Source organism: Anser brachyrhynchus (assembly GCF_964034855.1).
Source record: "Anser brachyrhynchus genome assembly, chromosome: 3".
Lineage (NCBI taxonomy): Eukaryota > Metazoa > Chordata > Aves > Anseriformes > Anatidae > Anser > Anser brachyrhynchus.
In genome coordinates this window covers 49,271,574-49,299,228 of record NC_137696.1, presented here as the reverse complement: position 1 = coordinate 49,299,228, position 27,655 = coordinate 49,271,574, and the positions used below count along the sequence as shown (strand labels likewise).

Sequence of the window (27,655 nt, the reverse complement as noted above, 5' to 3'; positions counted from 1 at the left end):
TCCTTGCCTTAAAGCTTCTGTCTTCAGATACTGATATAAGCACATTTCTCCGCCATGTGCAAAACTCAGCAGCAGTAACTGGAGCCAGGTGACCATTCAATTCAGCTAGTATAGCTTCATTCTGTGATAAGTTAAGCCAAAACAAAAACAAACCAGATTTAAAACAAAAACTGACAATTAGTTCAAGTTTTTAATAATTAATAATTATTATTAAAAATAATATCAGATTTGTGTTCAAAATATAAATTCAATAAGATTTTTCTTAAGCCAAATGCAGCCCTTTATATCATTCTGCTGGCAAAAACACTAAATGCTACATTTGCTTCTTCAAAATGAATGACGTAGGAGTAATTTTTCAGATGTTGTCAGAATGCTCTCTACTTCTAAGTTATTGAGATATTGTTTCAACTTTTTATTCTAGTCTCTTATCCAGTATACAATGCATTATAAAGTATTAGTTAATACTTATTTTCATGTATATGAGTAGATGAATGCACTTGATTAATTATTCTGACACAACTGTATCATTATTTTAGTTGAAAGAGAATAAGCTAAAGGGACAATATCAACATAGCTACAAAGAATGGTATCTCACCTTTGCACTTAAAACGTAGATCCGATTTTCAGCACATACTGCCACTTGTTGATCATCTGGACTAAACCTTACATAAAGCACTATTCCCAAAAGAGTTCCAATAATAATTCCTTGAGGTGTTATCCCTGTAGAAATTTTATTAAGACTCAATAAATTCTAAAACTCTAGTACAGTTTGATTCACAGAAACATTGCATAACAGTTACCTAACCGCACACCTATGCCAGCATCTGTCAGGAAGATGTACAGAATAACACAGAATTTAATAATCAGAGACTCATAAAACAGCCTGGAAGAGACCTTTAAAGATCATCTAGTCCAATCCTAGGCTATTGCAAAGCAAAGCACAGAACTATGCACCAGGATTTCTCCATCTGCCTCGTTGCCTAGACAATATCTGGTACTCACTGAAATACTAATAGTAAGTGTGCCAACCAAATTATATTTTCATTGAAAACTACCAGAAATGGGATTTTTGGAGTAGGGTGATGTGCCCAGAGAACCCAGTGGTGACATGTTCATTTTGGAGGTAAGAAATCCTGATTCAAGCCCAGTAGCACAGAGGTTTGAAAAATATTTCTTCCGGCTGAGTATTTCAGCCACCCAGCCACTAAGCAAGGGGGACTTTCCTTCTCTTGATTTTAATTCTTCTGTGGGAAAGGGCTAAAGGAGGGGATACATCACTAAAAATCATTACAGAGTTTGATGATAAAACTAGCTTTGAGAACAGGTTCATGTTTCATCCCTCTCTACACCACATTATGGCCATCTCAGCAGTTCAAGCAGGTAGGCTTCTACAGATTTGTACTTTATGATGCTACTTTTAACAATGTGGAGAGGCTTTGGACATCTCATTAAATTTTAGGATTTCATAGGCAGAAAATTAACTAGAAGAGTCACAACAGCTATAGGTGGTCCATTTCTTGGTTTTACCCTAAAGGCTGTGGAGTCTTTTAGAGCAGATCAGTGTGTCAAGGTCTATCAGAAGGGAGAGATGGATCACACAAAGAATCCCTTAACCACCTTGATACATTTGTTAAAAATATGGTAAGCAAAAGCAGGCCAAAACTGCAGAGAGTACAGTCTGGGGGGAGAAAGACTGCTGAAGAGCCTGTGGATAGAGAACAGGGAAAGAAGGAAACTGAGCAGCAGTGAATCTGGCTCTCAAATGTCTTTGTATTAGAACTACCCATACCATCTATCTGTCTCCGTTTACTGTCTATACCTATCTTCTATTTTTGTCTTCCCCGTATTCTCAGACCTGTTTCACGCCCACTCCCTGAATTGTTCTTTGATTCTCTGTGTTACACTTACATGGATTCAGATGTAATGATGACATATATTACAGAAGTACTTAAAATGTTAATATTTCTTTACAACGTTTATTTTCATAATATGTAGAATTGCCAATTCAGTGTGGAGCAGTGTACAAGACACAACTCTCACACATTAAATCATAGGCAAATCTATGAAATTTTTAGTAGTGATGGACAACACCACATAACTCTTTCACAATAGTGGCTCCAAAAGAGGTCCATAATGATTCTCAACTCTCACACTATAATAATATTTTTTGGACAGAGTATCGCTGGGACTGTAGTCATGACTTTCAGGGTCTTGCTCTCTTTCATTCTCTTTCGTTATTCCTCTACTTCCCAGTCAATTTAAGCTCAAAGAGGAGTTAGCACTGCTCCCTAGAATCAAACTCCATCTGCTGAGGCTCCAGCACTCACTGGTTTTCAGGATATTAGAACATCTGCCTTTTTCGTGTCCTCTCACCATACCTCTCCTTCACTCACGCACTCTCCCAAATCAGATACTTGCACGGCTCACACACACACACACACACACACACACACACACACCGGTGTTTCAGAGGCAGGAAAGGAAGGACCAGACACAGAAGGATGTAGCACACTAGTTCTGCACATATTCCAGAAAAGTTAGCATTTAGTGATTTTGGCACTGCATGCTTAGTTATGCAGTGCTGGCATGCTTACAATGTCAGTGTCCCTTTTATGGCATAGTGGTAAAGCCTAACTGTCTTCACAGTGCTTCTGTTAGTTTCCTCTGGCAGGTCTGTACACCAAGGTCTCTGTTGTTGCTGCTGCTTGCTCGGTTTTCCCCAGCAGTACCAGGCTCCCAGCAGCCCACCAGCTGCTGAGCAGTGCCCAGCTCCGTGGCCAGGACCACGGCCAGTTCCCGGCTGCGCCGCGTTGCCCCTGTGGCCAGTAGGTAGCTGATACTCTACCTTCTTGCTCTTTCCGCGCACATTCAGCCAGATTCCACACGATCACGCGCTCACGGGAAGCAGAGCAGACAAGAAGTGGCTCGGTTTTATTTCCAAATGACAGCGCGGAAACCGAGTGCTGATGTCCTAACAAACGTAATGGCTGACAAACGCACATAAAGAAGAGTTAAATGAGTCACCTCAAATTAAAATTACAAACAGTGCAAAATTATAAACGGATAATATTTGAGCAATTAACAAAATTGTTCCAAACTCATTTTTATTTATTACTCCAAAATCACTTAATAAATTACAATATAGCTGCACTGGGTCTGGCTGGGACCAAGTAAACATTCCTCACACCAGATTGTATGGTGCCATTCTGGATTTTGTGACCAAACTAGTGACGACAATACACAACATTTTAACTGTTGCTGAACAGTGCTTGCACAGCATCAAGGCTTTCTCATTTTGCCAGCCTGTTCCCCCAGCGTCCAGCAAGTTGTATGTGGGCAGGCAAGAAGCTGGGAGCTGACACAGCTGAGACAGGTGACTCAAGCTGGCCAAAGGGATATCCCATACCAGTGACATCAGGCTCTGCAAAAGAACTGGAGTGTGAGAAGATGGTGTTAGGGGTTGTCTTCTACTGTAGAGATTGCTCAGAGGGTGGCTGGAAATTGGTCGGTTTGTAGGAAGTGGTGGGCGATTGCGTTTTTCATCACATCATTCTACCTCTTTCCTTTACTCATTGAACTGTGTCTCTCGACCCACGAGTTTTTCTCACTGTTGCCCTGCGGATTCTCTCGCCCACCCTGCTGGGAGGGAGCGAGTGGGTGGCTGTGTGGGTGCTGAGCATGATCGCTTACATTGTTCACACCGGACAGACATAGCTCCCAGCCAACGCTAGCATCTTCCAAGCACAAAGGTGAAACCTGACCCTGTTACTATTTGTGCCTGCCTTCCCTGTTAGCGTTCCTCTACAGCAACAGCCTACAAAGAGAGGCGCTGCGGTTTTACCTGGCCAGCCGGACTCCAGACGCACAGCTCCCTTTTATTCAGAGGGAACGCGCAGTACGGGTGGCTGCACGCCGGCTGGACGAAGCGGGCCGACAGCCGGGATCTCACCGCGTGTTTTTCGCAGACGACGCCGGCTTTGCCTCTCCCTCCAGCGGAACACCGCGCCCCTTCCCTTTCCATCCCGCCTCAGACCCACAACGCGGCACCTCCCGGGGCCCGTCCCCGGCTCCTCACAGCGAGGGCGGCCCCGCGGCCGCGGGGGAGCGCCCCAACGGCCGGGCCGTTACCACGGCAGCGCGACCGCCCCCGCCCTGAGCATCGGGTGCTGAGGTGACCCAATTCACCGCACGGGACACGCAGTGTTTCTTTCCTAAAATAGCTCGCCCCTGAGGACACTGGATAGGAGCTTTATTCTGACAATCTGCACGAGTGATGCAGTTACAAACGCCTCATGACGGTTTAGTCATCGGTAAATAAAGGCTGATAGAGCACAAAGGTGCTGCTCAGGCAGGCAAACGGTGCTGAGGAGTACAGAACTTGTTCTGAAGCACGTTGTGCACTTGTCTGCAACTGTTCCTGAGCATTTCAGTGTGCTTTTTGCCAATTCATTTCACTACAGCTCATTCTCATCTTTCAACGTTTGTAGCTACAATACTTCCAACGACCCACAATTCATATAAATTAGGGAATGAGATGAAATCCAAGAAACCATCAGAGATCTTGAACTAACTTCTTACCCGATCAAGCAGGAGTTAGAACACCAACTCCGTTGCCACAGCTGAACCCCGATCCAGTAAAGTCAGTTTGATCAAGACGGATGCAGTGAGACACGTACAGCACGCTGCATCCCCAGGCGAAGTACCCCCTAGTGATGTCCCATTCCAAGGCAACACAATGCTAAAGGACCCTGGCCCCAGCAGGTTGTCATAGCTTGGGTATCCACCTATTCAACACGGAACTACTAGCTACATGAAAATAAATAAATAAATAAATAAATAAATAAATAAATAAATAAATAAATAAATAAAAAGACTTACGATGTTAGGGCATTTTAGGGAAACACCACTTCCCCATCACATCATGTTTTTGTGTGCTTTTGTGACTAACCTCAATATCCAATCATTTTAAGAACAACTTTAAATAATGAGATTTAGCAGCTTTAATAGTTTAATGTGTTTTGAGCAGTTGGTAAAAGGCTGACGTTGATTTTAAGAAAGCTCAGCCTTAACAGAATCCACATTTACAGGTCCATGCAGCCCGTCTGTTTGTGACAGGCATGGACAAAAGTTATGTGGGTTTGAAGAAATTGGAGAGCTAGGGTTTGAAGGCAGAGTATTATCTCATTCTATGAATACAGGATCCCTGAGATGCATAAACAACTTCTCTTTTATCACCCAGTACACAACATTCTCCGTGAAGATTTTTTTATCAATTCCAGCCCTTCAGTCTTGCTTAGCTTTAAAGATTTCAGCCAGGGTAAGGTGCCTGTTGAAATCAGTGGGCTCTCAAAATCCCTTTTTTTTTCCCTCTTTCCATTTTTTTTCCCCATCCTGTGATCTTTAAGGAGAAGTTTGTGCCGCCACAGGATCTGTAGCCAACTAGAAATGACACAAAAGCCCACTGCTGGCCGCCGCCGGGCGCAGGCCGCCTCCCGCCCCGTCCCGCCCCGTCCCGCCGAGCGCCTCAGCCCGGGCGGCGGTTGCCAGGGCGACGGCCGCGCCCCGCCGCGCTCTCGCGATAGCAGGGCCGCGGGCGGCGGCTCGCGCGCGGCCGTAACGGCGGTACCGGCGGTAACGGCTGTAACGGCCGTGGCGGCGGCGGTGAGTGGCGGCCGCCGGGCCGGGCTCTGAGGGGGGCGTGCAGGGGGCGCGGCGAGGCCGGAGGGGCGGCGCCGTGCCCGGCGGTCCCTCGGTGGGGCCCCGGGGTGGGGCTTGGCCGCGCCTCCCTGCGCCGCCGCACGTCCGCGGAGCCGAGCCGGAGCCGCGCCGCCGCCGCTCCGTGCCCGCGGCCTGGGCCGGCCCGCGGGGAGGAGGCAGCTGAGGGGGGCGGCCGGGCTCCCGGCACTGTCCAAGGTCTCCTGAGATCTCCCGGGCGCCGGACAGGAGCTCAGGTGGGATCGGCCGTCGCTTGTGCTTAGCCAGGTGTTTTGTGCTCCGTCTGTTCCTCCCCTCGGGTGTTGCTTCATCGCCGCCTCGGCTCGGATTGGCTTGTTCTCTGATCCAGAAGACAGCTTTTCTGTCACTGTTCAAAGGGCTTGGTCAGTCTGGCAGGTTCTGTGAGCGCTGCGCTTCCTTGCACGGTGCTGCCTTCGCAGAATTGTGGCCTTGTGTTCTAGAGGCCCCTGGGACAGAAAACTTGTTACTACAGAAATGCTTGTACGTTTTTGTCCCTAGATCTGGCTAGCTGGAAAACCACTAAGCTTCAAGCGACGTCTCGGTGGAAGTAATGCAGTTTGTTTACATGCTAGCAATTTACCAGCAGCTGTCACGTTTAAGATAATTGCTCAGTCCTCATGGAAGGCGTGAGGGAGTGGAAATCTTCATCTGAAACATCAAGGTGCATGTACTTCCAGTTCCCACACTTGACCAAGACCAGCATGTAAAATTCAGTCAGCTGTATGCTTTGAAAGGCTTTGACAAAGTTTAGAGCTTACTGCTTTGTGCACGTGCACTTTGTGCAGTTGTTGAAAGGACTGGAGTGCTGCGGGCATGCTCAGGCTGCCTGGCTGGGAGCATGCAACAAGGGGGAAAGGGCACAAGGGTCTTCGTTTTGTAACAGCCCTTTTCTTCTTCCCTTGGTCCCAGCAACTTGAGCTGTCTGTTTTGTAGGCAAGTGCTGTAAAGAGCTGAGTGTTTGTACGGTAACAAAAACTTTATAAAAGTAAATGCAGTTCTTCAGTGAAAATATGCCAAATTTGGTCATAGAAATAATCCATGCTGCAGAACCATAATTTAGTATATTGTGTTGTCTCAGTATATGATCTGTTTTTAGTTCTAGCTCCCTTCCCACTGCAGGTCAGAATGCATACTGCTTCATACATGCACACAGATTTGCACCTGAACTGTTTTCTGAGGTCATTTCAATCCTACCATACAGAGCTCTGAACTTAGCAACAGAATGTTTTTTTTTTTACTGTTTTAAAAAGGAAAAAAGTTAGCAAATGTACATAGCTGAAGTTGTTTGCCTTTGTGTGAACTAGAGAGGATTTTTAAAAATTAGCGAATTAAAAACAAAACTGATTCCTTCCAGGAACGGAGTATACTAAATCTAAATTCTTTTGTATTTGCAGGGTAGCGCACGTGACAGCAGGAAGAATCAGAGTAAAACTTAAATAGTCATGGCAGCACGCTGGAGGAGAGTCCTGATAATATTTGTGGCAGCTCAAGTACTATTTGTGGTAAAGACCTTTGAGGAAGAGGATGTACCTGAAGAATGGCTTCTTCTTCACGTTGTTCAAGGTCAGATTGGAGCGGGAAACTACAGCTACTTGAGACTAAATCACGAGGGAAAGATAGTACTTCAGATGCAGAGTTTAAAAGGCGATGCGGATTTGTATGTATCTGATATAACTCTTCACCCCAGCTTTGATGAGTACGAGTTACAGTCCGTAACTTGTGGCCAAGATGTTGTCCATGTACCAGCACACTTCCGCCGCCCAGTGGGAATAGGGATTTATGGTCACCCCTCTCACCTGGAGAGTGAGTTTGAAATGAAGGTCTACTACGATCGAACAATTGTACAGTATCCTTTTGGCGACGCTTCTTACAACCCAGAGGAGATGGAGGCAAACCAGAAATACTCACACACCACAGAAGATGAATCTCAGGATGAAGAATCTGTTTTCTGGACTATACTTATTGGAATCTTGAAATTAATACTTGAAATTCTTTTTTAAATTCATATACACTGGACTAAATCAAATTTCAGCCTGTGAAATTGAACATGAATAACTTTCTGTAATATTTAATACTCTTTGTTGTGTTTCCTGAACCAGAAAGAAAGTCGGGAGGTGAGGGGGGAAAAAGCCATATTTAATTTTATATTGTAAAATCCTGCCCTACATGTAAAATGAGCAGCAAGCACAGTATTTGCAGTATTCAACTTTAGAGATCAGGGCTTAAAGATGAATGTAGAGTTGGGAATCTCTAAACAGGTGCTTAGGAAAAAAATCAGCTCTAATCCTTTTTCTTCTATCATTATTTTACGAAGAGCAAAATACAAACAGCTGCACTTAAGTGCCCCCTCTCAATCTCAATCATATTTAAAAATAAAATCTACTCTTTCTCTGCCAGCTATCTGCAGTAAAACTAATTCGCAGTGACTTTGGAGTGCAGTCAAGCTGAGGAGCCTAGGGTGAAGGAAGGAAAAACCAAACAATCACCTAAGGGGACAGATGGCCTGTATTTTGACTGCTTGTGCTCTACATCCCATCAACCATCTGTACGCAGAGGCCTGTCCGGTCACTCAGCACCTCTGCAAATCCATGACCTGAATCGAGTACACGATACTTCAATATTACTATAGGGAGAGGAAGCCTTCAGCTGTCGTTACTTGTCAATATGACATTCTCATTCCTCATTAAAGGCAATGCAGTATATAGGATCTTAAGCTTGAGAGGTATTTTCTTACACCTCCCTTTACAGCTTTTTGTGATTTTTTTTCTTTTCAAAAGATGTTTACAGGATTTTTTTTTTGGTACATTTATATGAATAAGTCATTAGCTTGCAAAGAAAATTTTCACTGAAAGGAAGTTGCAGTATATTGTAAGAAGGTCAGATCATGCTCACTCTTCCCTGAAAGTTAGTTTTTCCAGGAGTATTTTTCCCTTTGTTTGAGTCTTTCAAAATAACCAATTGCTATGCAAATAGTGTATATTTAAATTGCTCTGTAATTTTCTTTTCACAGAGCTTACTGATGAGTGCACTGAAATAAACAAAAATGTTACTATAATTTTATACAAACAGTGCATGTACAATTTAAATTTCATTAGTGAAAGCCTTTTCTTTTTGAATGGGAACTTGACTTCTCTGTCTAGATAGCTGACAGGACATGATTAGTGACTTATATCACAAAAATAATTTTATAGCCAAAATTAAAAGTTTATTTGGTAAAAAGAAAAAAAAAGTGGTATTGTTCCTCTTAAAGTGGTTGGTTAAATAGCACCAAAATATCACTTTAATTTGTGCAGTTAAATTTTGGACAGCAAGTTGTTTTTTTTTTTGTGGGGGGGAGGGTGGGGGTTAGCCCTCCTTGCTGTTTTTCCCCCTTCTTCCTCCTCTTCTGGGTACGGGAGAGTCTTTCTGACAACAATCACAAATCCAGCGACCTAAGAAAAGAAAGTTGTCAATTATTGGGAAACTACCTTTTTTACTCACTCATCTAGTTATGTACCTTTCACCATTTCCATAGGTGCTCATCTGTTTCTAGTACTTCCTTTCAGGTACGCAACCAGTGTTTCTCTTTAAAATACAAGCATCTTTTCTAAAAGATACAGAAAGCAGCAGGTCAAATTCACTGTCCCTTGCAGACTCGGTGCACGTAACAATTGGCTACACTAATGTTTATGGAGCTCAGGGAGTAAGTGCCAGCTCTGCTAAGGCAATGGTTATTAGGAAAGAAGAGACAAACTTTGAGGTGGCAAGCGAAGATTTTCAGATGAGTGGCCACAGTTCAAGGTTGTGGGCAGTAACTCACAGCAGAAATGAATGGCAGTTGGAGAATGTTGCTATTGTGCCACAAGGTAGTGGGTCCCATTCCCCAAACCAACGTCAGTTATTTCAGTGCAGTCAGGCAGCACAGATTAAACTGCTGGCAGAGGTTCAGCACTAGACCTTGTACTAAAACCCGTTTATGGAGGGAACAATAAAGGGTTGAGCATGGATATTAACTATTTATATTACAACAGCTGGAATCATAAAAGCTGCTTTGCTATTATTTTTTTTTTAGTTTTGTAGGAATATAATTATTTTGCTTAGATTCTGTCCGTAGGTCAGCCTGAAAGTTGAATCAACCACAGAACCTGGAGTAAAGCAACTGCAAGCTCCCCGTGCTTCTCTAAATGGGAATATACAATATATTTGAGGTAGCAGTTACAAGGAATATTGTCACTGAACACTTTATCATGAGCTTACTTATCACTGATTTATTATCACATGAAAAGCAACACTGCTACCAGTCACTTATGTCTGAAGTTTTCTTTACATTGCCTTGAGTCAGCCAGGTGATATGAGTGGCCAGGTAATTTAAAAGTACAGGCTGTCTGACATTTAGGTACTTCCAGCTTTTACATTTAAGAAAAAAATGGGAAGGAAGGGGGGTTTAAAAAGGTGTTTACAAATGCTAAATTGAGCATACTTTTTAATTTAGAGACTGAAATAACAAACTTTGTTAATGTGAAAGCTATACTCCAGCAATATGCAGCATTAGAGGCCTCTTTACAGGTCTCTTTTATGAAAAGAGGTAATTATTCTCAGTATTCTGTGGAAATATTAAAAAAAACAACACTAGCTCTGAGTGAGCCTGTTTGGATTCTGTTGTAAAAGCCAATTATATTTCCTATACAGGAAATGCCAGGTTAAACTGTGCAAAACCAAATACACAGAAATAAAGCTTATAAAAAAAAATCTCAGGCCCTAGTGTGTGGATGCTTTCCAACGCTACTGCTTATTTTTACCCTTCACACTGATTTTAAACTCTTCTTTCAAAAGCAACACATATTTTGACAGAAAAACCCCAGGACTCGGAGGAGGTGGGAAGGGAACAATTAACTCTACTTTATTACCTGAGGGGATAGCGTCAAGCCCCACACAAAAAGTGTGATAACCACGGTCACATACATCACAGAACATCATTTCTTCTTCGTGGTGAGGCTGCCCGCATATAATGCATGTTTTACACTCCATACATTGCCAAGGATAAGTCTTAATCATAGCAACAAGCTCCGGGGTCATATCAAGGCAAGAAGGGTGGCCTGGATTAAAATCAATATTATTAATTATGACTGAAATGAAATTTAAAATTTAGATTGCATTGAAAGAAGCTGAAGCTGAGCTCGCCTCCTGGAGAAATCTAACAGCACGCTGAATGTGACAGTACATACAATCTTAAACAGGGATGAAGCTTTAATGAAGGACAGAAAAGGCAAGTGAACTGTTGATAAACAAGTACAAATATTTCCACAAAAAGATCTGTCAAACATTAGGAATGTTTGAATCCTTAGGAATCCAGTTAGTTTATACGGATACTTACCACTGTTGTCACACTGGGAGCAATGTATAAGAGCTTCAGCTTTTCCTTTCTTGTTGGACTCCTTACCCTTCAGACAAATTCCACATATAGCATTTGGAATGACCTTTGGCTGGAAGGGTAGAAGAGGGCTATAAATTCATTCCAGAAGAATTTACAGATTTAACAGGAAATGTAACATAGCTCCTTAACTCAAAATCAATGGGTTATCTGCTATGATGTGTGAACCTTAACACAAATGGCAATAATTGACAACCAGCAGCATTTAAAAAGTCTTAGATTAACCACATAAAATTTGAACTTGGCATACGTGTAGTGGGCTTTACGTAAACGGAATGGGAGCAGAAGCATGTACTAGTTTCTTCCTCTGAATTCACCAGCTAACGTACCCCTAAATTACATGGTATAGCATTAAAAAAAATCTGGTATAGAATACTTCATTATGAATCTCCATGCAGATTTCCTGTGTGGAAGAAATTAAATACAATTTCCCATTTTCATTGTCTTTATAGAATATAGAAATTTAATTGCAAAAGCAATAAATTTGACTTTAACAAGTTTTAAAATATCTGGTAAGCTATGTTATACACTGCTGTCTTACCATTCCTTCTTAAGTGCAGTCGTAACTGCAGTAAAAAAATACATTCCCTTGCATTGAAATACAGTTTTACATTTATAGTATTTCTAAGTGATAATCTGGAGCCTATTTGGGTGCATGAGACCCATTTAAAAGGTATGAGAGAAATAGTAGGCTGTTAAATGGAGTAACATTTGTGTATTAATTCTGTGTGCAAACCCAAAAGTTTTATCCTGATGAGGACCAAAGAAATAAGGCATGACGTATTTCAGAAATATCTTTGTGAGGACCAAGAAACAAACCAGGCATTGCATACTTCAGACATATTTCAGTAGTTATATTATTGAGCTTGGACCTCTGCATAATGAAATTAGTGAAAAATAAGGGTTAAAATTAATATAGTACTCACTGATATTAACCACTAGTCCCAGAGTTTTAGTCCCAGAGTTTTGAGAAAAAAAAAATGTTGCTGCAAAGATGCAGCTACTAGCTGGAATTCAAATTCAAGGCACATCCTGTTTTCTAAGGAACTAAACAGCTTGTCAGTAAGCAAAAACATACCCAATCAACTACCAACCACTTCTGGGGAGAAGAATAAAGTTTGATTAAAAAAAAAAAAAAGAAGGAAAGAAACCAGCAATACATATATTAAAACAAAGAAACAAAACAGGAATCTTTGCAATGCAACTTATCCTCAAGTGTGTCTATCCCCCCAGCCAGTCTTTTTCCAATACCTGTATCTAGTAAGATAGTATCTTAATTCATTTTTAAGTAGTCAGGACACATTGCTTTAAGATTTCTGAAGTTTTACATCTGCTTTTTTAAGTTAAAGCACAACTACAGACTGCTCCAAATTGTCTAGTCTGAAGAGTTTTATTTAAAAAACAAAACACCATCAGAGATGTTTATAGGTAACTTCCTTCAAAAGATGACAGAGGCACTCATACAGACTTTTTTTGCTTATTTATTTTAAAAAAGCATAGTCAACCTGTTTTATACATAAATATAGTAAAACGGTAAGAGAAGTCTAACATTCACAAATGTCTCTACAAAGTAATAAATATAATGGAAGCAAAAACACACAAAATCATTTACTATTCTATGTGTCCTACATGTACACCTTTATACCCTGCTCCTCCCAACAAAAGTGGCACATGCTTAAACCTCATCAGTGTTGCAGCATTCACCCTTCTGTTGTTTAGGCTATATTCTAATTTTTTTGTTGGTGTGTTTTTATCTACTTCTAAGTAAACCAAGCCTTCTAAAATAGGAAGTGCACTTCTCTAATCAGACTTCTAACGAATTTGAGTATCACTGCTTTTAATATACAGCAGCATACTCCCTTGTACTCCGTCAAAACTAAAGTGAGCTACTCTCCGGTCACTGTACTTGCATTCGGTTATGTGCATTAACACTCTGATATATATAATTCTAAAGTTAGACACTGATACGGGTGCATTTATTAACAATGCTTCCATCTAATTCTTACTTCACTAAATTGTGTTTATTAGAAATCGTGCATTTGGGGGGGGGGGGAATAACAGCCTATTAATAATAAAAGTTCCAACAGTATGGAAGGGTGGTTTTTTGTTATGTTTTTTGATTTTTATTTTATTTTTTTTTACAAAAATGAAATAATGCAAGACTTCACATTTCAAAACAATTCAAGTTCTACCATCATAAATGGCTTTTAGAAACACTAAAAAAAAAAGTGTATCAAATCCAAATGGGAAGTGACAATATCCCATCTGATTAGAGTACATTTTGCTTTGTACATCTTCACCTTATTGGGGGGTAAGGAAGGGAGAGAGAAGGAATGCTGGGTCAAAATGATGACTGCTCTGTAAGTTTTAACTTCCTTGCTGCAGCATGCAGCTCTCAAAGCAAGCATTCCGATCACACTATTTTTATAAGGTCCTATTCTGAATGCAAAGGGTTCCATTTGCATATACAGTGACCTAAAACAGAAGTGTTGTAAAATATAGTTTCAATACATTTCAGTTTTATGTGCAAAAAAAAACTCCTGTACTTTTAACAGTACCCTGTGTGTGCAATTGCAATAGCCAGTCCTGCAGCAACAAAGACTCGCTACTTGTAACATGACAAAATGTAAAACACATGCTAATTGTTCTTTGTTAAAGAACTGACAATAAAAACGGCTCCATATAAAATACATCATTTCTTTTGCTTAAAAATAACTCAGTGGAAATGTGTGAATCCTTTAATACTCATAATGTGTCTATAATGATACATTTGCATGTTGATGCCATAGCAATTATCCTTCAATTTTAACTACATGTAACCAAAAGTTTACCGTCCTACAAAAATAGTCAGATATTAGAGAACAATACAGAACAAAAGTATTACAAAGATTTAGAATTCACAGGGACAACATTTTAAATCAGTTAAGCCTTCAGCTCGAAGTGCCGTAACACTCAGGCACATACGGTAAGTATATCATTATCTGGTGTTTTTAATGAGCTAACAAGATTCTTTCTGTCTTACCAGTTAAAGAAGCTCATATAATTGTGTTTACTGAAAGCATTTAAACACTCCCACAAACAAGAAAGCCGGTTCTCTCAACATCCCAACACAGCATCACCATCTTGACTTATCAACAGGTTGATGGCTGATGCAGGCAGGGTACGTTGACATCAGAAAGATGTGGCACTGTCAGTTTACAGTAATGCCTTGTTACTAACACAGTCAGTGACTTTTTAGAAGTGAGTAATTGCTATAGGAATCCATTTTCAAAATGCAATGCTGTATGCTACCAGTATGACTTTTAAAAAAAGGTTCTGCTCTGTAAATCCTCTCTCTATGCATTCATAGATTGGGCTAATCAAGCACACAGGCATCTCAAAGTTAAGTGAAACTTCTTTCTGTAAACCTGTGGCACACAATCTCCAACATCAAGTTAAACAAAGCTAAAAAAAATTCAAGTGCCATCTTTGGATTTCTTGTTCGTGGGAACATCGGTATGCATTCTGAGTCTACAACAATTTGCAGAGTTACATATAAAAAAATAGATGTATGGTACCACAGTCTAAATCTCCGTAATTTGCATATGTTTTAGTAAGTTTCTGAAAAGAGAAAACGCAACTGGAGCTTGATACCTGTTACGAACTTTTACAGTTACTGTATGTACAGAAAGTTTATCCAATCCTTGTTGGAAATTAGCTTCTTAGTTATAGCTTATTTATTGTTAACTTGGTAAATACAGATAGTAAACAGTTATGAATATAAAATACAAACCATCAACAGCGCAACTTCTGCTGAGACAGTTTCTCAGTATGTACAATCTTGTCACTGACAAAAATTTTCCTTTTTCATAACCTCTCAACATGCATTCCTGATTGCTACATAAACCCTATGTTAATGTAGTGTCTTCCTTTTTTATGGACCTATTCCTGCTCCCACGTAAGTCAATGGAAAATTTTAATTCCCTTCAGTGGAACAGGACTGGGCACTAATGCGTTTTAAATGTGTTACATTATTTTCAAAATCCCTCTTAGTATGCCGAATAATAACATAAATAATGCATGTCAATTCCCAGTTTTCCTGATTTTTTTTTATCTTAATCTTTTATCATCCTAATTTTTGAAATTATTATACAGTAATACTGATGATTTTGGTCTTAGGTTTGGCAATCACTGCTTCATAGCTAAAATGTATTAACATCCAAACCAAGTCAGATAAAAGCATATTGCCTACAAACTTTCCTATATAGTACAAACTACATAAAAAGCTGTTTTTCATATACTCTTAAAGTGGTCGTGTAGTGTTGCCTATATGACTGTAATAAACTTCTTGTCCTTCATCCCATACATTGTAACATCTCAGGATGAAGGACTATTTGAAATGAACATCGGCACAATGTGTTCAGCCACATAGCTGCACTTTACAGCACTGATCTCTAGGTATGCTGCCATACGAAACAGTACAAAAAATAATGGATACCTAGTGCTAGTTTTGAACTGGCAAGTAATTCTGACTGCTATGTCCAGGCAGACAGAAAGATGCAGAGTTCCAATGACAAATCCACAATAGACTGTTCTAATGTAACTGCCTGGGAATCAGAGAAGTTAACAGAAACAGAGGCCACTGTATAGCTAGAGTAAAGGAAAGCCTCAAGTGAAATAAAAGCAAAAAGGAAGTAAGGAAGCAAACAGATGGAGCACACAACAGGAGAGCAGGTAGTGAAGTACAGCAAGCAGAAGTTCCACATTACTGAAAAACAAATATTTCAGGGAGAGGCTGGTCAGTATAGATGTTCAGTCAGGGGCTTTTTTCTTCTACCTTGTACCCAGGAACTGACTTGGATAATACAGAACGTTTGGAACCATCTTTTCTTGGAGTAGAACTTTTGTCTCTTGTTTTTTGTCTTCCCTGAAAAGAATCCTCCTGGTTGTCTGTGGCGCAATCACCTTCAGATACATTGCCAGACGAATTGTCCTATAATAAAAATACCATAGCTATATTTTTTATTTTTTTGGATAGACAGACAAGTCTTTCCTATGCCCCTTAGAGCCAACTAACGTAAAAGAAGGATACATCGTTCCTTCTACAAAAGCATGGGGTGCATCACAATCTAGAACACTTTTTTCATAACCTTCATTATTTATCTTTTCTCATGCTAAGAGACTGGCATCAGCAATAGCAGTTGTGTTTTCCAGTTGATCTTGATACCAGAGTGGAGCACACAACAGTGTAATTCTTTGAACCATTTTCCTTTGAAAGTCAGCAAGAAATTGACTATATGCATGATGTTGTTTACAAAGTAAAGGGCCAGTGAAAAGTTAAAAGTGCCCTGGCCTTGTATTTAAAGTGTACGACCAAATAACACTGTCTTTAATTAAATATGTGAAGGTTTTTACTGCCACCCTCATCTCGTATTTTCACCAGGAGCACTCTGAATATTTCATTTGGATTGCAGCAGAAGAACACCATCAGAGGAAAAACACACCTGAATATTTAATACAGAACCAAACATCAGATTTCATGCTGCAGTTAAAAGCATTTTGAAGAATGGGAAGGTAAAGAGAGGAAGAGGTTCAAAGAGAACGATAGACCAATGTAAGCATAATTAAGAGCAGCAGCACAAGATTTTTCTCAGAGAAGTGTTAATAAAGGCCTCCAAAAACCTTCCGCAGATAATAATATAATTAATCAAGTTTATTACAATAAAAAACAAAAGGCCAAATAATTGTGGTGCCCTGCAGTAAAAGGCACTCAGTACAAATAAAGTAATCCACCTATGCCCCGGAACCTAAAATCAAAACAGACAAAACAGACAGAGGGCAAAGGAAGGAGTAGAACACAAAAGCAAAGCTAATTACCTGGCAAATAGAAATGGTATTGTTTCGCTGTTTTTTTTTTTTTTTTCAAACTAGGGGAAGAATTATTCAGAACAAGTCCATTAAGACACGACAGAACAGGAAAACTGCTATCTGAGTCCAAAAATGGGGAGGGTAAAAAAGGAAAAAGCATATTGTAGGACTCACCAGGGAAATCTGATAAATGTTAGGCAGCTTAAGACTCAGAAAAATAGACTTGGCAACTGTCCACCTTTGTGTCCAACAGATATCTTGCCCTAATGACTAGGAAAGAACCCCCTGCTCCATAGCCAAACCCCCTTCATAGGAACCTCATCTCATATATTCCCTACACCTTTCCAACACAACCACATTTTTCCCTTCTGCAGTCTCTCACCAAAAAGGCATCTGAACTTCTGTGTTAAATGGAAGGACAGCCTGCTCAGTCCAATTATCTTTCTTTACCATTAAGAGAAATGGAAGTCAGTGGAAAAGGGAATTAGGAAGAGGTGATTAACGACCAAGTGTAAAAATAATGGAGTACAATTAAATCAAAGTTTTGTTTGACATTTAGCATGATGTTTACTTTTTTTTTCTCTCTAAAAAATACAAGCAGAAAGGGTGTATTAACAACTATCCTCTGTAAATCTACAAGCTGACCCTTTCTTTTCTTCTTCAGTTATGAGTAGCTTGTGAATATTTAAACAAAATAAATGTTTATATGGAGAAACTTAGCATTACATATACCCACTATCTAACATGTTAGTCAATTGAACTAGAAACTGTTAAATGCATTTCTGGTTTTATATTGTTTTTCTTAGAACTGGGGTTCCATTTCTAGAAAATGGTCATTGCCAATATACCACCAACACCAATAGACGAATGATACAGCTGTGCTTGGACAGCCCATCTGAAGCTCAACTGCTCCTGAGCACCTGCAACACTCTCCAGGTAGGTATGTGAGCTTCCCTTTACTTCCAGTAACAGTTAATTTGGGGTTTGCATAAACAGAGAGCACATACACATCTTTTTAAAGATGTATTGTAAAACAAACAAAAAATCCCACTGCTTTCAAGCTTTTCTTTAAGTTATAATAAAGTAACTGTTTCAATATTGAGTACTTCCTGCTTCTACATTACAAGAAGGCAAAGTTACCAGGCTACCAAGTCCTTTGCTTTACTGATGGATTCTGTGGAACTTCAGTAGCAAAACATACTGTGACCTGAACTAAAGTTCACACCCCTCAGAAATGCTAACAACCTGACCCATGACCTGAGGAAAAGGCAGTAAACAAAGAGCGGCAGTTGGGAAGACTCTTCAAAACTTCTTTAGAAACAAGTAAGAGAGGGCCCGATATTACAAATATTTGTTTGATTTACTTTAAAAATGGAGCACAATGGAAAGTTGGATAGAAAAGTTATAAAATAAAAAGAAGTACTAAAAAGGCAAGGTTATGATTCTACCTCATTTTTCCAATGTTAAAGATTCTACCAGGAAATTACTGAAACTAACAAAAGCGAAGGGAAAGGATTTTATTTTGTTGAAGAACACTTTCAATTTGTCTCACCGAGTTGCCTTTGGTTTTCCGTTTCTCATCACCTCGCCCTTCCTCTGCATCATCTGAATCCCCATCACTGTCTAATGCAGGCAGTTCTGGATCCAAAGGAGGTTCGTAAAGAGCTGTGTTTAATGGCAAGTAACGAAGTTCATCCGGAGAATATCTAAAGGTAATAAAATAAACAAACAAATGCCTTTGTATTTTATGCATGGATATTATTTACAAAATAATTATTTATGAATTTATTTTGAAAGTAAGAAATCTGAATAATTTCAGCTCACTTTTTCAGGAAAGCACAAAAAAATTGCAGGAAACTTACTAATTTCTCTTCACAAATTAACTAGTATCTAGTACTTGTCATCTTTGTGTAGGTAAATATTCATGGAACAAAGGAAGAACATATTTGCCATGTTCTAAACCTTTATAATCATAAAAGGTCACCTGAATGTCTACAGATTTATAATCAACTCATGTTACTACACCCAACAGACTATATACTTTGTTGTTCTAAGTACATAACGTGTGCACAACTCCAACCAAAGGCACACGAATGGCTGGGGTACAAAGCAAAATAAGTAAAGATGATCTATTTAAGACCAAGATTCTTGAGTAATGAAGGAGAAAAAAAGGCAAATAAAAATATTACCAGAATAATGTGAAGATCTAATCTGTATCTGCTCATAGCCAGATACAGCTTAATGTGTGTAATTCCCCCCCCCCCCCTTTTTTTATTGACCTTAAAGACTAGGAAAAAAGTTAGAGACCTCTTACTATTAAGGACAGGTAAAGGGTAGGACGCTATTTTGATGTACGCTTTGAAAGGCTGTGTCCTTCATTAAGAAGGATAGCCAGTTTCACTTATAGCTTGTATGCTCAAAATAAACAAGATTTCTTGTATTTTTAACTCAACTTAATAAAATTCAGGTCCTTTAAGAATATCCTTTAACATGCAAATTTATGGGGGGGCTGTATGCACACACACTGGAATGAACAAGGCAAATGCGTACAAAAAGCTTGTCTACAGAAAACTTCGTATGTATAGGATGAGTAGTACCACCTCTGGTGTACAGATGGTACAACTTAGGCAAGAGTTTTCAAATCAGCCTGCATTCACCAAAAGGGAGCATCCCACAGGGAAAAGTCTAAAATTTGTGTAGATGTTCAAGTCTACACAATACATATTTAATGAAATAGAAAAATTCGACTAGCAACACCTTTCTCCCTCACCTAAAAATCTGACATTAAACTTAGCCCACAAGATCAATCACAATTTGGTGGGATTTTTTTTTTTTAATGTTAAAAACTTTCTAAAAATTTTTAAAAGGACAGCAAGACTGTCACATGGAAAGCACCTGACCACAAGCCAGCATTACAACATTTTGACATAGCGATATTAATCTTAGCAAACATGCAGAGGCAGAAGGTAAGTAAACATGTGAGGGTGGCAGGAGTGATATCAGTGTCTGCTTTTACCACAGTAAGGGGCTGAGCTGGTGAAAGCTCAGGCGCCACAATACATCACTGGAGGGAACACTCTTGCAGCCAGTACTACATTTATGTTGTTGACAGAAGCCCTCATGCTGTGCATTTATTAGACTAGCAAGTGACTCAAGCATAAAGTTAACTCAAAACTTTACAGTAAATACATTCAAATGTTTTCCATCAGCTAGGTGTAGAGAAAATAGATCACTGCAAGAGAATCAGCAGTTGCAATGGTTTTAAAATACCTTTTGTAGTACTCCTGGAACTGGCCGGGTATGAGAGCCACTGGATAAGGACTAACCTTTGTTCTCTCTGTAGGTAAGACTTTGTATTTTCCTTGAGGCACCTGGATAATCTGTGGTGTTTAATACAAAATAATGAAGTTCTCATTTCACAGCCGAACTTTTGAGCCTTCCCTACCCTCCACCCCCTGAAAATATTTTTGAACTCAACAGTCTCTCCCCTTTATTGAGTTGGAACAGCTATCTGAGTTCTCTTAAGGAGAGCTCAATTCATTCAAATGGTAAGAAATCGACTCTCAAGATAATATTACAGATTTACATCTAATCAGGAAGTGCCTAGTGAACTGAAAGGCAAGAGTACTTCTAATAGTATAGTATGTAAAATAATTTTAAAAAAGAAATATAGCAATTCAAGCAATAACCTTTAATCAATAAACTTATATGATAACCATCTTTAATATGAATTATCAGTGAGTCCATGTTGGTAGAGGGTAGCAAAATATTGCCATCTCATTCTGAAACCTGACTGTACTACTAAAAAAAATCCCACTAGCAACACAAAGGAAGCTTATAGAAGGTCTTCTTTCAGAATTAAACCAATTATCTACTACCCTGTACGTAACACGTCTCAATATCAGAAAAATGTAAACTCTTCACAATATACTACTATACTGTAATAATTTGCAAAGAGAAAAAAAATGCTATACTGTCTTCACATGAGCAGTGCACTCCTGCTTCAAAATGACAGCTAGCATGTGTGGTTTCTATTTATTTTTTTTTTTTTTTTAAATCAGGCACAGAGGCATAAAATATATCTAATACAAAAATAATGTAACACCTAGCAAAAATACGGACATGAAAATTGATAGGGAGCAAGTACTCTTTTAGATAAACAGCTTACTTTTTAACTCATTACACTGTTCCGGCAAAATTTCAGTAGCGTTCCAAAAAAAGAATGAGCCACTTACATGAACAGATAACAACAGAAGCTTCTTAGTAACCTAAACATCCTTCTTAATATTATGCTGTTCCAGCACATTAGAGACATGACAAAGTAACATTGAAACTTTAGAAGTTTCCTCAGACATAAGTGTTTTCCCATTTGAAAAAAGATTTTATATTAGCTATATTTGAAATTATTATTTTTATTAATATTACCCAGCAAAACTGTTAACGTCTCTACGTAACTGTAACAGGACTATTCAAACCCCCTGAAGATAAAATAGTTAAGACAGTACTAATAAACACTTTTTACTAAAACACGCGAGGAGCTACTATTGACATTGAGAAGAAATTTAAATCTGCCTACATGTGTTTGTAAATCAAAATAGGCTCTTCTTTCTTCCATTCGCTCTCGGTTTAAATTACTGTTGAATTCTGCAGCCTTCTTGGCAGCTTTTTTTATATATTCTGGAACTTTACTGGCTTCTACTTTCTGTGTGTTCTGTTGCTGCATTTGCTGAAATAAAAATAATTTTATTAATTTACATACATTTCACTATTAGTTTTTGAGCACCCCTTTTTTTAATACATGTATTTTCCATGTTACAGATTTGGTTCCCTTAGCACACTATTTACTTACAGAGTACTCTTTATAATGATCTGTTATTCGCTGACGTTCTTTCTCTTGCAGTATAACAGAATACTCAGCATGTTTGGCAGGGTATTCTTTAATCATAAGATCAATTACTTCATCACTACGCAAAGCCGTTAGACCTAAAATAGATAAAAGCAATAATGATGCTATCTGGCAAAACTAACTGTAGGCTATTTATATCTGACAATGATCAGCTGAAGTTTTTGAGGAGCTAAAGACAACAACCTACTATGCACAGTGCTTCTCCCTCTCTCAAGCAGGAGTGAACTTATGACATTCAGCTTTCAAGGCTGGTTAAGAGTTTGCTTCTCCCCAAGGAGGAAAGGCTCATTTCTTTTCTTGCTTACAGCTTCAGAATACAACTCCCACCTTCATACTTGACTGCCACCTACTCAGCTCCACTGTGAAGCAGCACCTTTGCTGTAAGCAGGACCTGGTGAACTGTTAGCTTCAGTTTCTTGTGTCAGTAAACTGTTAGTTTCATTAACTTGTACAACCTTAACTTAAATTATGAGGTTAGGTTCTCCACACAAATCAAGAATCACTGTGAGGGCAATTCAGAACAGCAAACTGCACGCAGATGACTGACTCCTAATTAAAGTATTTCAATTCAGAAGTCAGAACGTGACAGTTTGCAGCTATCATCTCATGCAGAATGCCTCTTTGAAAGCCTCCAATGCAACCAACCTCCACTGACAACAGAATGGAGGTTGGCATATGTTACTACCACCAATGATAAATATAACTATCCCTGTTGTTTACGGTTAACATAGCACATACTGTGTATGTGAGACAGAATATAGCATTTTGCTTCTACTGATAAAAATAGATATTGTTCTCTCTTGCATATTTAAGTAAAAAAAAAAATCAAGAGAGCTGGCAGGTGAGAAATAAACGTAAGTATACCGAGAACTGTTAAGATATAAAATGATTTAACATTTGCACAGATCCATGACACACAGAAAAAAAACGTGACAGGCATCATTTAATCTCTAGCATGTTCCAAGTCACGCGTATTAGCAGAGGAAGAACAAATACTTGAAGTTCTTTCAACATAAAATGCATCAAGGGCATTGTTCTATTTCAAGTACATTTAAGTGCTTCAATATGCACCCTTCCAACATCTAACACATACGCTGATTTGTATAAATACACTAGTGTTTGCTGAGTCCCAGCTCACTCAGCAGAACAAGACTGATGGACTTTTCAGTTTGAAAAATTATGTTGTTCTCTTCTCTACAAGGAGAAAAGGGCTCTAAAAGTTAATTTACAACATAAGTTTTGTTAAGTAATTAGAATGGATCCAATTTTTTTTTCTAAACGATAAATCTGGAAGACCAATATTCTTTGGCCAATTACACAAATTAAGAATGAAATATCAACCAGTTTTCTTTTCAGAATTTACATTTTCAGTTGCAAATGATCCAATTCTTCTCTACTAGACTGAATCACATTTTCAGTGTGTCACCTTCAATACTGTAACAAGGAAGCTAACGATCTTTTCTCTTACCTAACGTGCACTGAGTCTCTGTGATAACATTTAGTTCTCTGAGGTAGAGTTTCTCCTTGTGAGATAGATCTCGTCTTTCTAAATCTCGAGAGAAAACAAAAAAAAAGCAATAAAAATGTGTGAAGTTACTCAAAATCCCCCATAAACAATATCAAAGTAGTCTGAGAATTTTATTTCCAGGTAGTGAGAGTCTACACAAAACTACTATTCCTATAAACATAACAACATTAAAAGTTTATTTTAAATTTAATATACACTGCCAGGACACATCCGATTTTTCTGAGAATCCTGCCCATAGTTATGATTTACAGATATACTTAAGAAACCTGCCTCGAAAGCTTGGATGCAGAAAACATGATCAAGTACAGAAGGCGGCATATTTAACTTTTTCTTTTAATATGCTTTTTAAAATGAATTCCATGACAGAAGAACCATGTATGATAAATCTGAATTACGAAGGCTGAAATCGTAGAACCTTTCCAATTCATTCTGAAATCCTTCCACAGATTAAATAGAAATTTTGCCACAATTCGGGAAACAGAATACAGAGATAGAGCTATAGAGTAAGAGATCACTAACAAAATATCTAAGAATAAAGCTGAGGTCAGTTTTCAAAAGCTACTTGCTGACCTTAACCCTTAATCAGATTTGTCTGCAGATTTTCAGTGACAATACTGTAAAGTCTTAAATTGCTTTGAAAACTGTAGTATACATTTTCAATATGCCAGTAACAAAAATCAAGAAGTACAAAATACAACACTGAGATATACTTTTGCCATGGATTTTTTTTTTAACAATTGGCTCACACTGTGGTCAAAAAGACACGGAGATTACATTCAAATGTATGAAAGCAGAGATTTTTTTAGAAGAAAAATTTAGAAAAAAACACACACAAGAAAACAAATACCTGGATATTTTCTTTTAAAGGAAGTCACGCCCAAATATTCACTGACTTGCTCCTGAAGCATATAGTATTCCCCTGTTTCATCCGGTGGCCACTTGTACTCTATCAAGTTTTCAGCAGGAAAATAGCTGTATCTGAGTATTAAAAAAAAAAAAGCATTAGAAGAAATCAAAGAATATATAAGAGGGATACTTACATTTCTAGAAATTCACTAATTCCAATTTACGTTACTGACCACCATCTACGGATATCTGGACAATTCCTTTATAACACCACATCCTCTTAACCTTTTTCAAAGGCATTTAGCTACACCCCACTTCATATGTACTTCCCAAAAGCAGCATTTATCAATATGCTGAGAGAAGGAACACAAAAAAAGGGATAACTGTAATGGTGGAAAGGACATCAGAAAAAAAGCAGATGCTACAGTGTCAAAATTCACTCCAGAAACACATAATATTTTTAAAACTTCTAAGCTGTGCTTTTGATTATAAATTAAGACGCAGCACGTTCTGTGTGGTTTTAAAATATGACCTTTTAAAATATGCCAGGAGAAAAAGACACCCAGCTACTTACAGGACATTCCCTCAAATCCGAAGCTATATGAAGTACATAAAAGCAAAGAATGTGGAAGAGAGAATACTTTAGCATACTGAACGCTACAGTAAGACCAGCAATAAAGAAATGGTATTACCCAAGATCTTGACTAGAAGTTTCACAGCTCCGAGAACTGTCCCCTGAGCCCATACGTCGTCTTTTGGATGGCTGGCTGCCATCATTGGAATTTTCTTCTGTGTCATCCTGAAACAAAAATGCAAATAGGTATTAAAAAATTAAAAGTATTCAGTGGATCATTTAAAACATCAAAAAATACCGTACGGCAATCTGCAGTTCAAGTATACCCGAAGTAGTCAGCTATTTAACAATACTCTCTACAAAAAACTGATAGGACAGATTACGCAGCAAATTATTCTTTGATAGAAATTAGCTGTAGGCCACAAAGTGGCACAGAGAACTGGTTGTTTCTCGCCTGCTGCGTACATGGAGTACTCAATAGACAGATGTGGCTCTGACCACCAAGTTCATCATTCCTGATGTAAACTACCTATGGCATCAGCAGAGCCAGGCAGGTATAGACCCAATAAACTTCCTTCATTGGTGACAGTCAGGGACAAGACTAAGTCTCTTTATCATGCTTGCTCCCAAAAGCAACAGTAAGGACAGAGCAAAAACTTTTCTTTTGTGGAGAGGAAAAAAATAAAAGAAAAACTGAAACGACTGTTTAACTCCTACCTAAAATCTCAAAGCCTTTAGTGAACGCCCTTGCATGATTACAAGTGAGAAAGAGGAGACAGAAGTAGCGAAGTGAATTATGTATTGTGACCAGCAGTAGATCCAAGAACAAAACAACTGTTTAAGTAACTGAAACGCTGGAATAGTGTGAAAGAATCACTTTTCATAACTTTTGTGAAAAGTTTAAGAAATAAAAATTAACGTGCCAGAAATAAATGGATCAAGCCCACGACCACGCTCTGTTAAACAGTGACAAGAACTATTATTAGGTCTGCATTAGCTAGTGTTTTTCACTCTAGTATGTTTTACATACCATATCACTTAAAATACTATTATTAAAAAAGAATTCAGCAAATAATGAAGTTTGTTATATAAGACTTCATAGCACTATAATCAAGGCAAGTTGCAGGAGAAAAGCATCTCCTTTACTTTTGGTTTATTTCATGTATTGCAGAATTCTTTACGTGACTTTTTCTTTCTTTCTTTCTTGGGGAGTTTTTACTCCAACTCTTCTTCAAGAAAGAAGAATGTCTTTCATACAACAAGAACAAAAACTTAAAAGCAACGTCAATGAAATGGCAAGCAGCATCTCTACTAGTATTACCAACAATAATGCTTCCAAGTATCACTAAGAATACCCTGCATAAACTCAACTAGATAAACTAACCAGCAGTCCCAACCAAAACAGTATCACACTCGAGTTTTTGCAACACAGCTGTGTCTCAACAGCAGTTCACTCCTACTTCTCACCCAGTACACTAACGCACTCCAAAAATACATAAACAGGGCCAAAGCTATGGTTTTCTGTACAAAAGCCTATCTACACTCAAAACAAGAAACTTCCAAACTTCTGTTTTTAAGTGATAAATCTCAACGTGGCCTTTAAGAGGGAAGACCTTGCATAAGTTTTTCTTTTCTGCCTCGAGACTTCGTTTTTATTAAGCCTGCAAAGCGCAGGCAGCGCGCACAGGAGCGCAGAGCGTGCTGTGTTTACATCTCTGCTTTCGCTTCGCATCACGCAGGCTCGGGGCCCAGGAAGTAAAACACTGCGGGCAGCCGGGCGGTTTGTTGCAAGGGACTTACCAGAGAACGCGAAAACACCCGCACACAGGCTGCAGCCCGACCACAGCTACCGTGCGGAGCACACCGCTAAGCCCAACAGCCCAGAGAGGCCCCTCCGGCACGGACAAAGCTCGACCCAGCCGCCCCCCACCGCCCCCCACAAAGTTGCAGCGCGAGGTCCCGGCACGGCACCGCGCTCCCAGCCCCGCGCACACCCCTCACCGCCTGACGGGGAGCCCCGGCGCCCAGAGCGCCCCCCGGGAGGGGGCCGCTGGGGCTGCGTCCCGGCCTAGGCAACGCGCGCCCGGCGCTGCCCCAAACTTCGCCCGCCCTCCGCCGGCGGGCCGGGGCCGGGCCCGCGCTGAGGCGGCGGGGGGGGGGGGGGGGGGGAGCGGGCCGGGCCTAGCGGCGAGGCCGCGGCTCTCACCTTGAGGGACTGTGCGCCGGGCGTGGCCGGGTCGCTGTCGCAGAGGCGCGGGGACAGGACGGCCGCCATCACCGCCGCGGGGGCCGCCGCCGCCGGCTGGGCGAGGAGCAGCGCCGCCGCCGCCGCCCGCCCCGGCCTCGCGCCGCGCCCGGCTCCGCCCCCCCTCCCCCGGCGGGGGGTGGCAACGGCCCCTACCGGCCAGCCCGGGCACGAGCGCGGCGGCTCGCGCAGATCCTGCTCCGCCCCCCTCCGGGCAGCCCGCGGCGACCCCGGCCCGCGCCGCCGGACCGACGCGCGGCCCGCCCCGACGGCAGCGCCGCCGCCCCGCGGGCACGGCCACGGGGACCCGCCGCTGCCGCCGCCTCCGCGCCCTCCGCCGCCGCCGCCTCCTCCTCCTCCTGCTGCCGCCGCCCGTGCGGCCGCGCGGCCCGGCCGGGAGCGCGGCGCCGATCCGCCGCGGTAGCGCTTGTGCAGCAGCGCGGGGCGCAGGGGCAGCATCCCCCGCGGGTGGGCAGCGCCGAGCGCCGCCGCCGCCGCCGCCACCGCCCGGCACGGGAGCCGCTGGCAGCCGGCAGGGCTGGGCTGGGCCGCTCCGCCGCCGC

The 27,655-nt window shown here is 40.5% G+C and overlaps 3 protein-coding genes across 9 annotated transcripts in view; 1 reads left to right on the top strand and 2 right to left on the bottom strand.

Moving 5' to 3' along the window:
* Positions 1-5,363, bottom strand: part of WDR27 (WD repeat domain 27) — a 133,594-nt gene extending 128,231 nt beyond the window's left edge. The window contains exons 1-4 of the mRNA XM_080587269.1: positions 3,842-5,363; positions 2,846-2,987; positions 596-720; positions 8-121 (exon numbers count right to left, since the gene is read on the bottom strand). Of these exons, the coding sequence (XP_080443395.1) occupies positions 8-121; positions 596-720; positions 2,846-2,987; positions 3,842-4,021 (561 nt within the window). The 5' untranslated portion in view covers positions 4,022-5,363. The remainder of the gene's footprint in view (positions 1-7; positions 122-595; positions 721-2,845; positions 2,988-3,841) is intronic.
* A 168-nt stretch (positions 5,364-5,531) lies between these two features.
* On the top strand, positions 5,532-8,965 carry LOC308193069 (UPF0669 protein C6orf120 homolog). 4 transcript variants are annotated; one of them, XM_080587283.1, is made up of 3 exons: positions 5,539-5,661; positions 6,235-6,397; positions 7,131-8,965. In XM_080587283.1, the coding sequence occupies exon 3, from the start codon at positions 7,179-7,181 to the stop codon at positions 7,734-7,736; it is 558 nt and encodes a 185-aa protein (XP_080443409.1). In that variant the 5' UTR covers positions 5,539-5,661; positions 6,235-6,397; positions 7,131-7,178; the 3' UTR covers positions 7,737-8,965. The 4 variants fall into 4 exon arrangements, with proteins under 4 accessions (XP_080443407.1, XP_080443409.1, XP_080443410.1 ...); XM_080587281.1 differs by lacking the exon at positions 6,235-6,397 and having other exon boundaries at positions 5,532-5,661; XM_080587284.1 differs by lacking the exons at positions 5,539-5,661; positions 6,235-6,397 and adding an exon at positions 5,705-5,982.
* On the bottom strand, positions 8,920-27,566 carry PHF10 (PHD finger protein 10). 4 transcript variants are annotated; one of them, XM_080587276.1, is made up of 12 exons: positions 27,054-27,566; positions 24,966-25,072; positions 24,275-24,405; positions 23,368-23,451; positions 21,843-21,976; positions 21,570-21,719; positions 20,264-20,373; positions 18,546-18,699; positions 15,963-16,118; positions 11,090-11,198; positions 10,623-10,811; positions 8,920-9,167 (listed from the first exon to the last, which is right to left on the bottom strand). In XM_080587276.1, the coding sequence occupies exons 1-12, from the start codon at positions 27,549-27,551 to the stop codon at positions 9,082-9,084; spliced, it is 1,908 nt and encodes a 635-aa protein (XP_080443402.1). In that variant the 5' UTR covers positions 27,552-27,566; the 3' UTR covers positions 8,920-9,081. The 4 variants fall into 4 exon arrangements, with proteins under 4 accessions (XP_080443402.1, XP_080443403.1, XP_080443400.1 ...); XM_080587277.1 differs by having other exon boundaries at positions 23,368-23,445; XM_080587274.1 differs by lacking the exon at positions 15,963-16,118.
* Between the last annotated feature and the right edge of the window lie 89 nt (positions 27,567-27,655).

What these genes read in the sequence shown, in the direction of transcription:
- PHF10 (XM_080587276.1), bottom strand. Translation starts at nt 27,551, where the DNA reads ATGCTGCCCCTGCGCCCCGCGCTGCTGCACAAGCGCTACCGCGGCGGA. An exon ending in ACTTCTAGTCAAGATCTTGG is followed by an intron (nt 24,406 to 24,965) that starts GTAATACCATTT and finishes TTTAATACTCAG; the next exon opens with ATACAGCTATTTTCCTGCTG. An exon ending in GCTTGACGCTATCCCCTCAG is followed by an intron (nt 9,168 to 10,622) that starts GTAATAAAGTAG and finishes TTCTTTTCTTAG; the next exon opens with GTCGCTGGATTTGTGATTGT.
- LOC308193069 (XM_080587281.1), top strand. Translation starts at nt 7,179, where the DNA reads ATGGCAGCACGCTGGAGGAGAGTCCTGATAATATTTGTGGCAGCTCAA.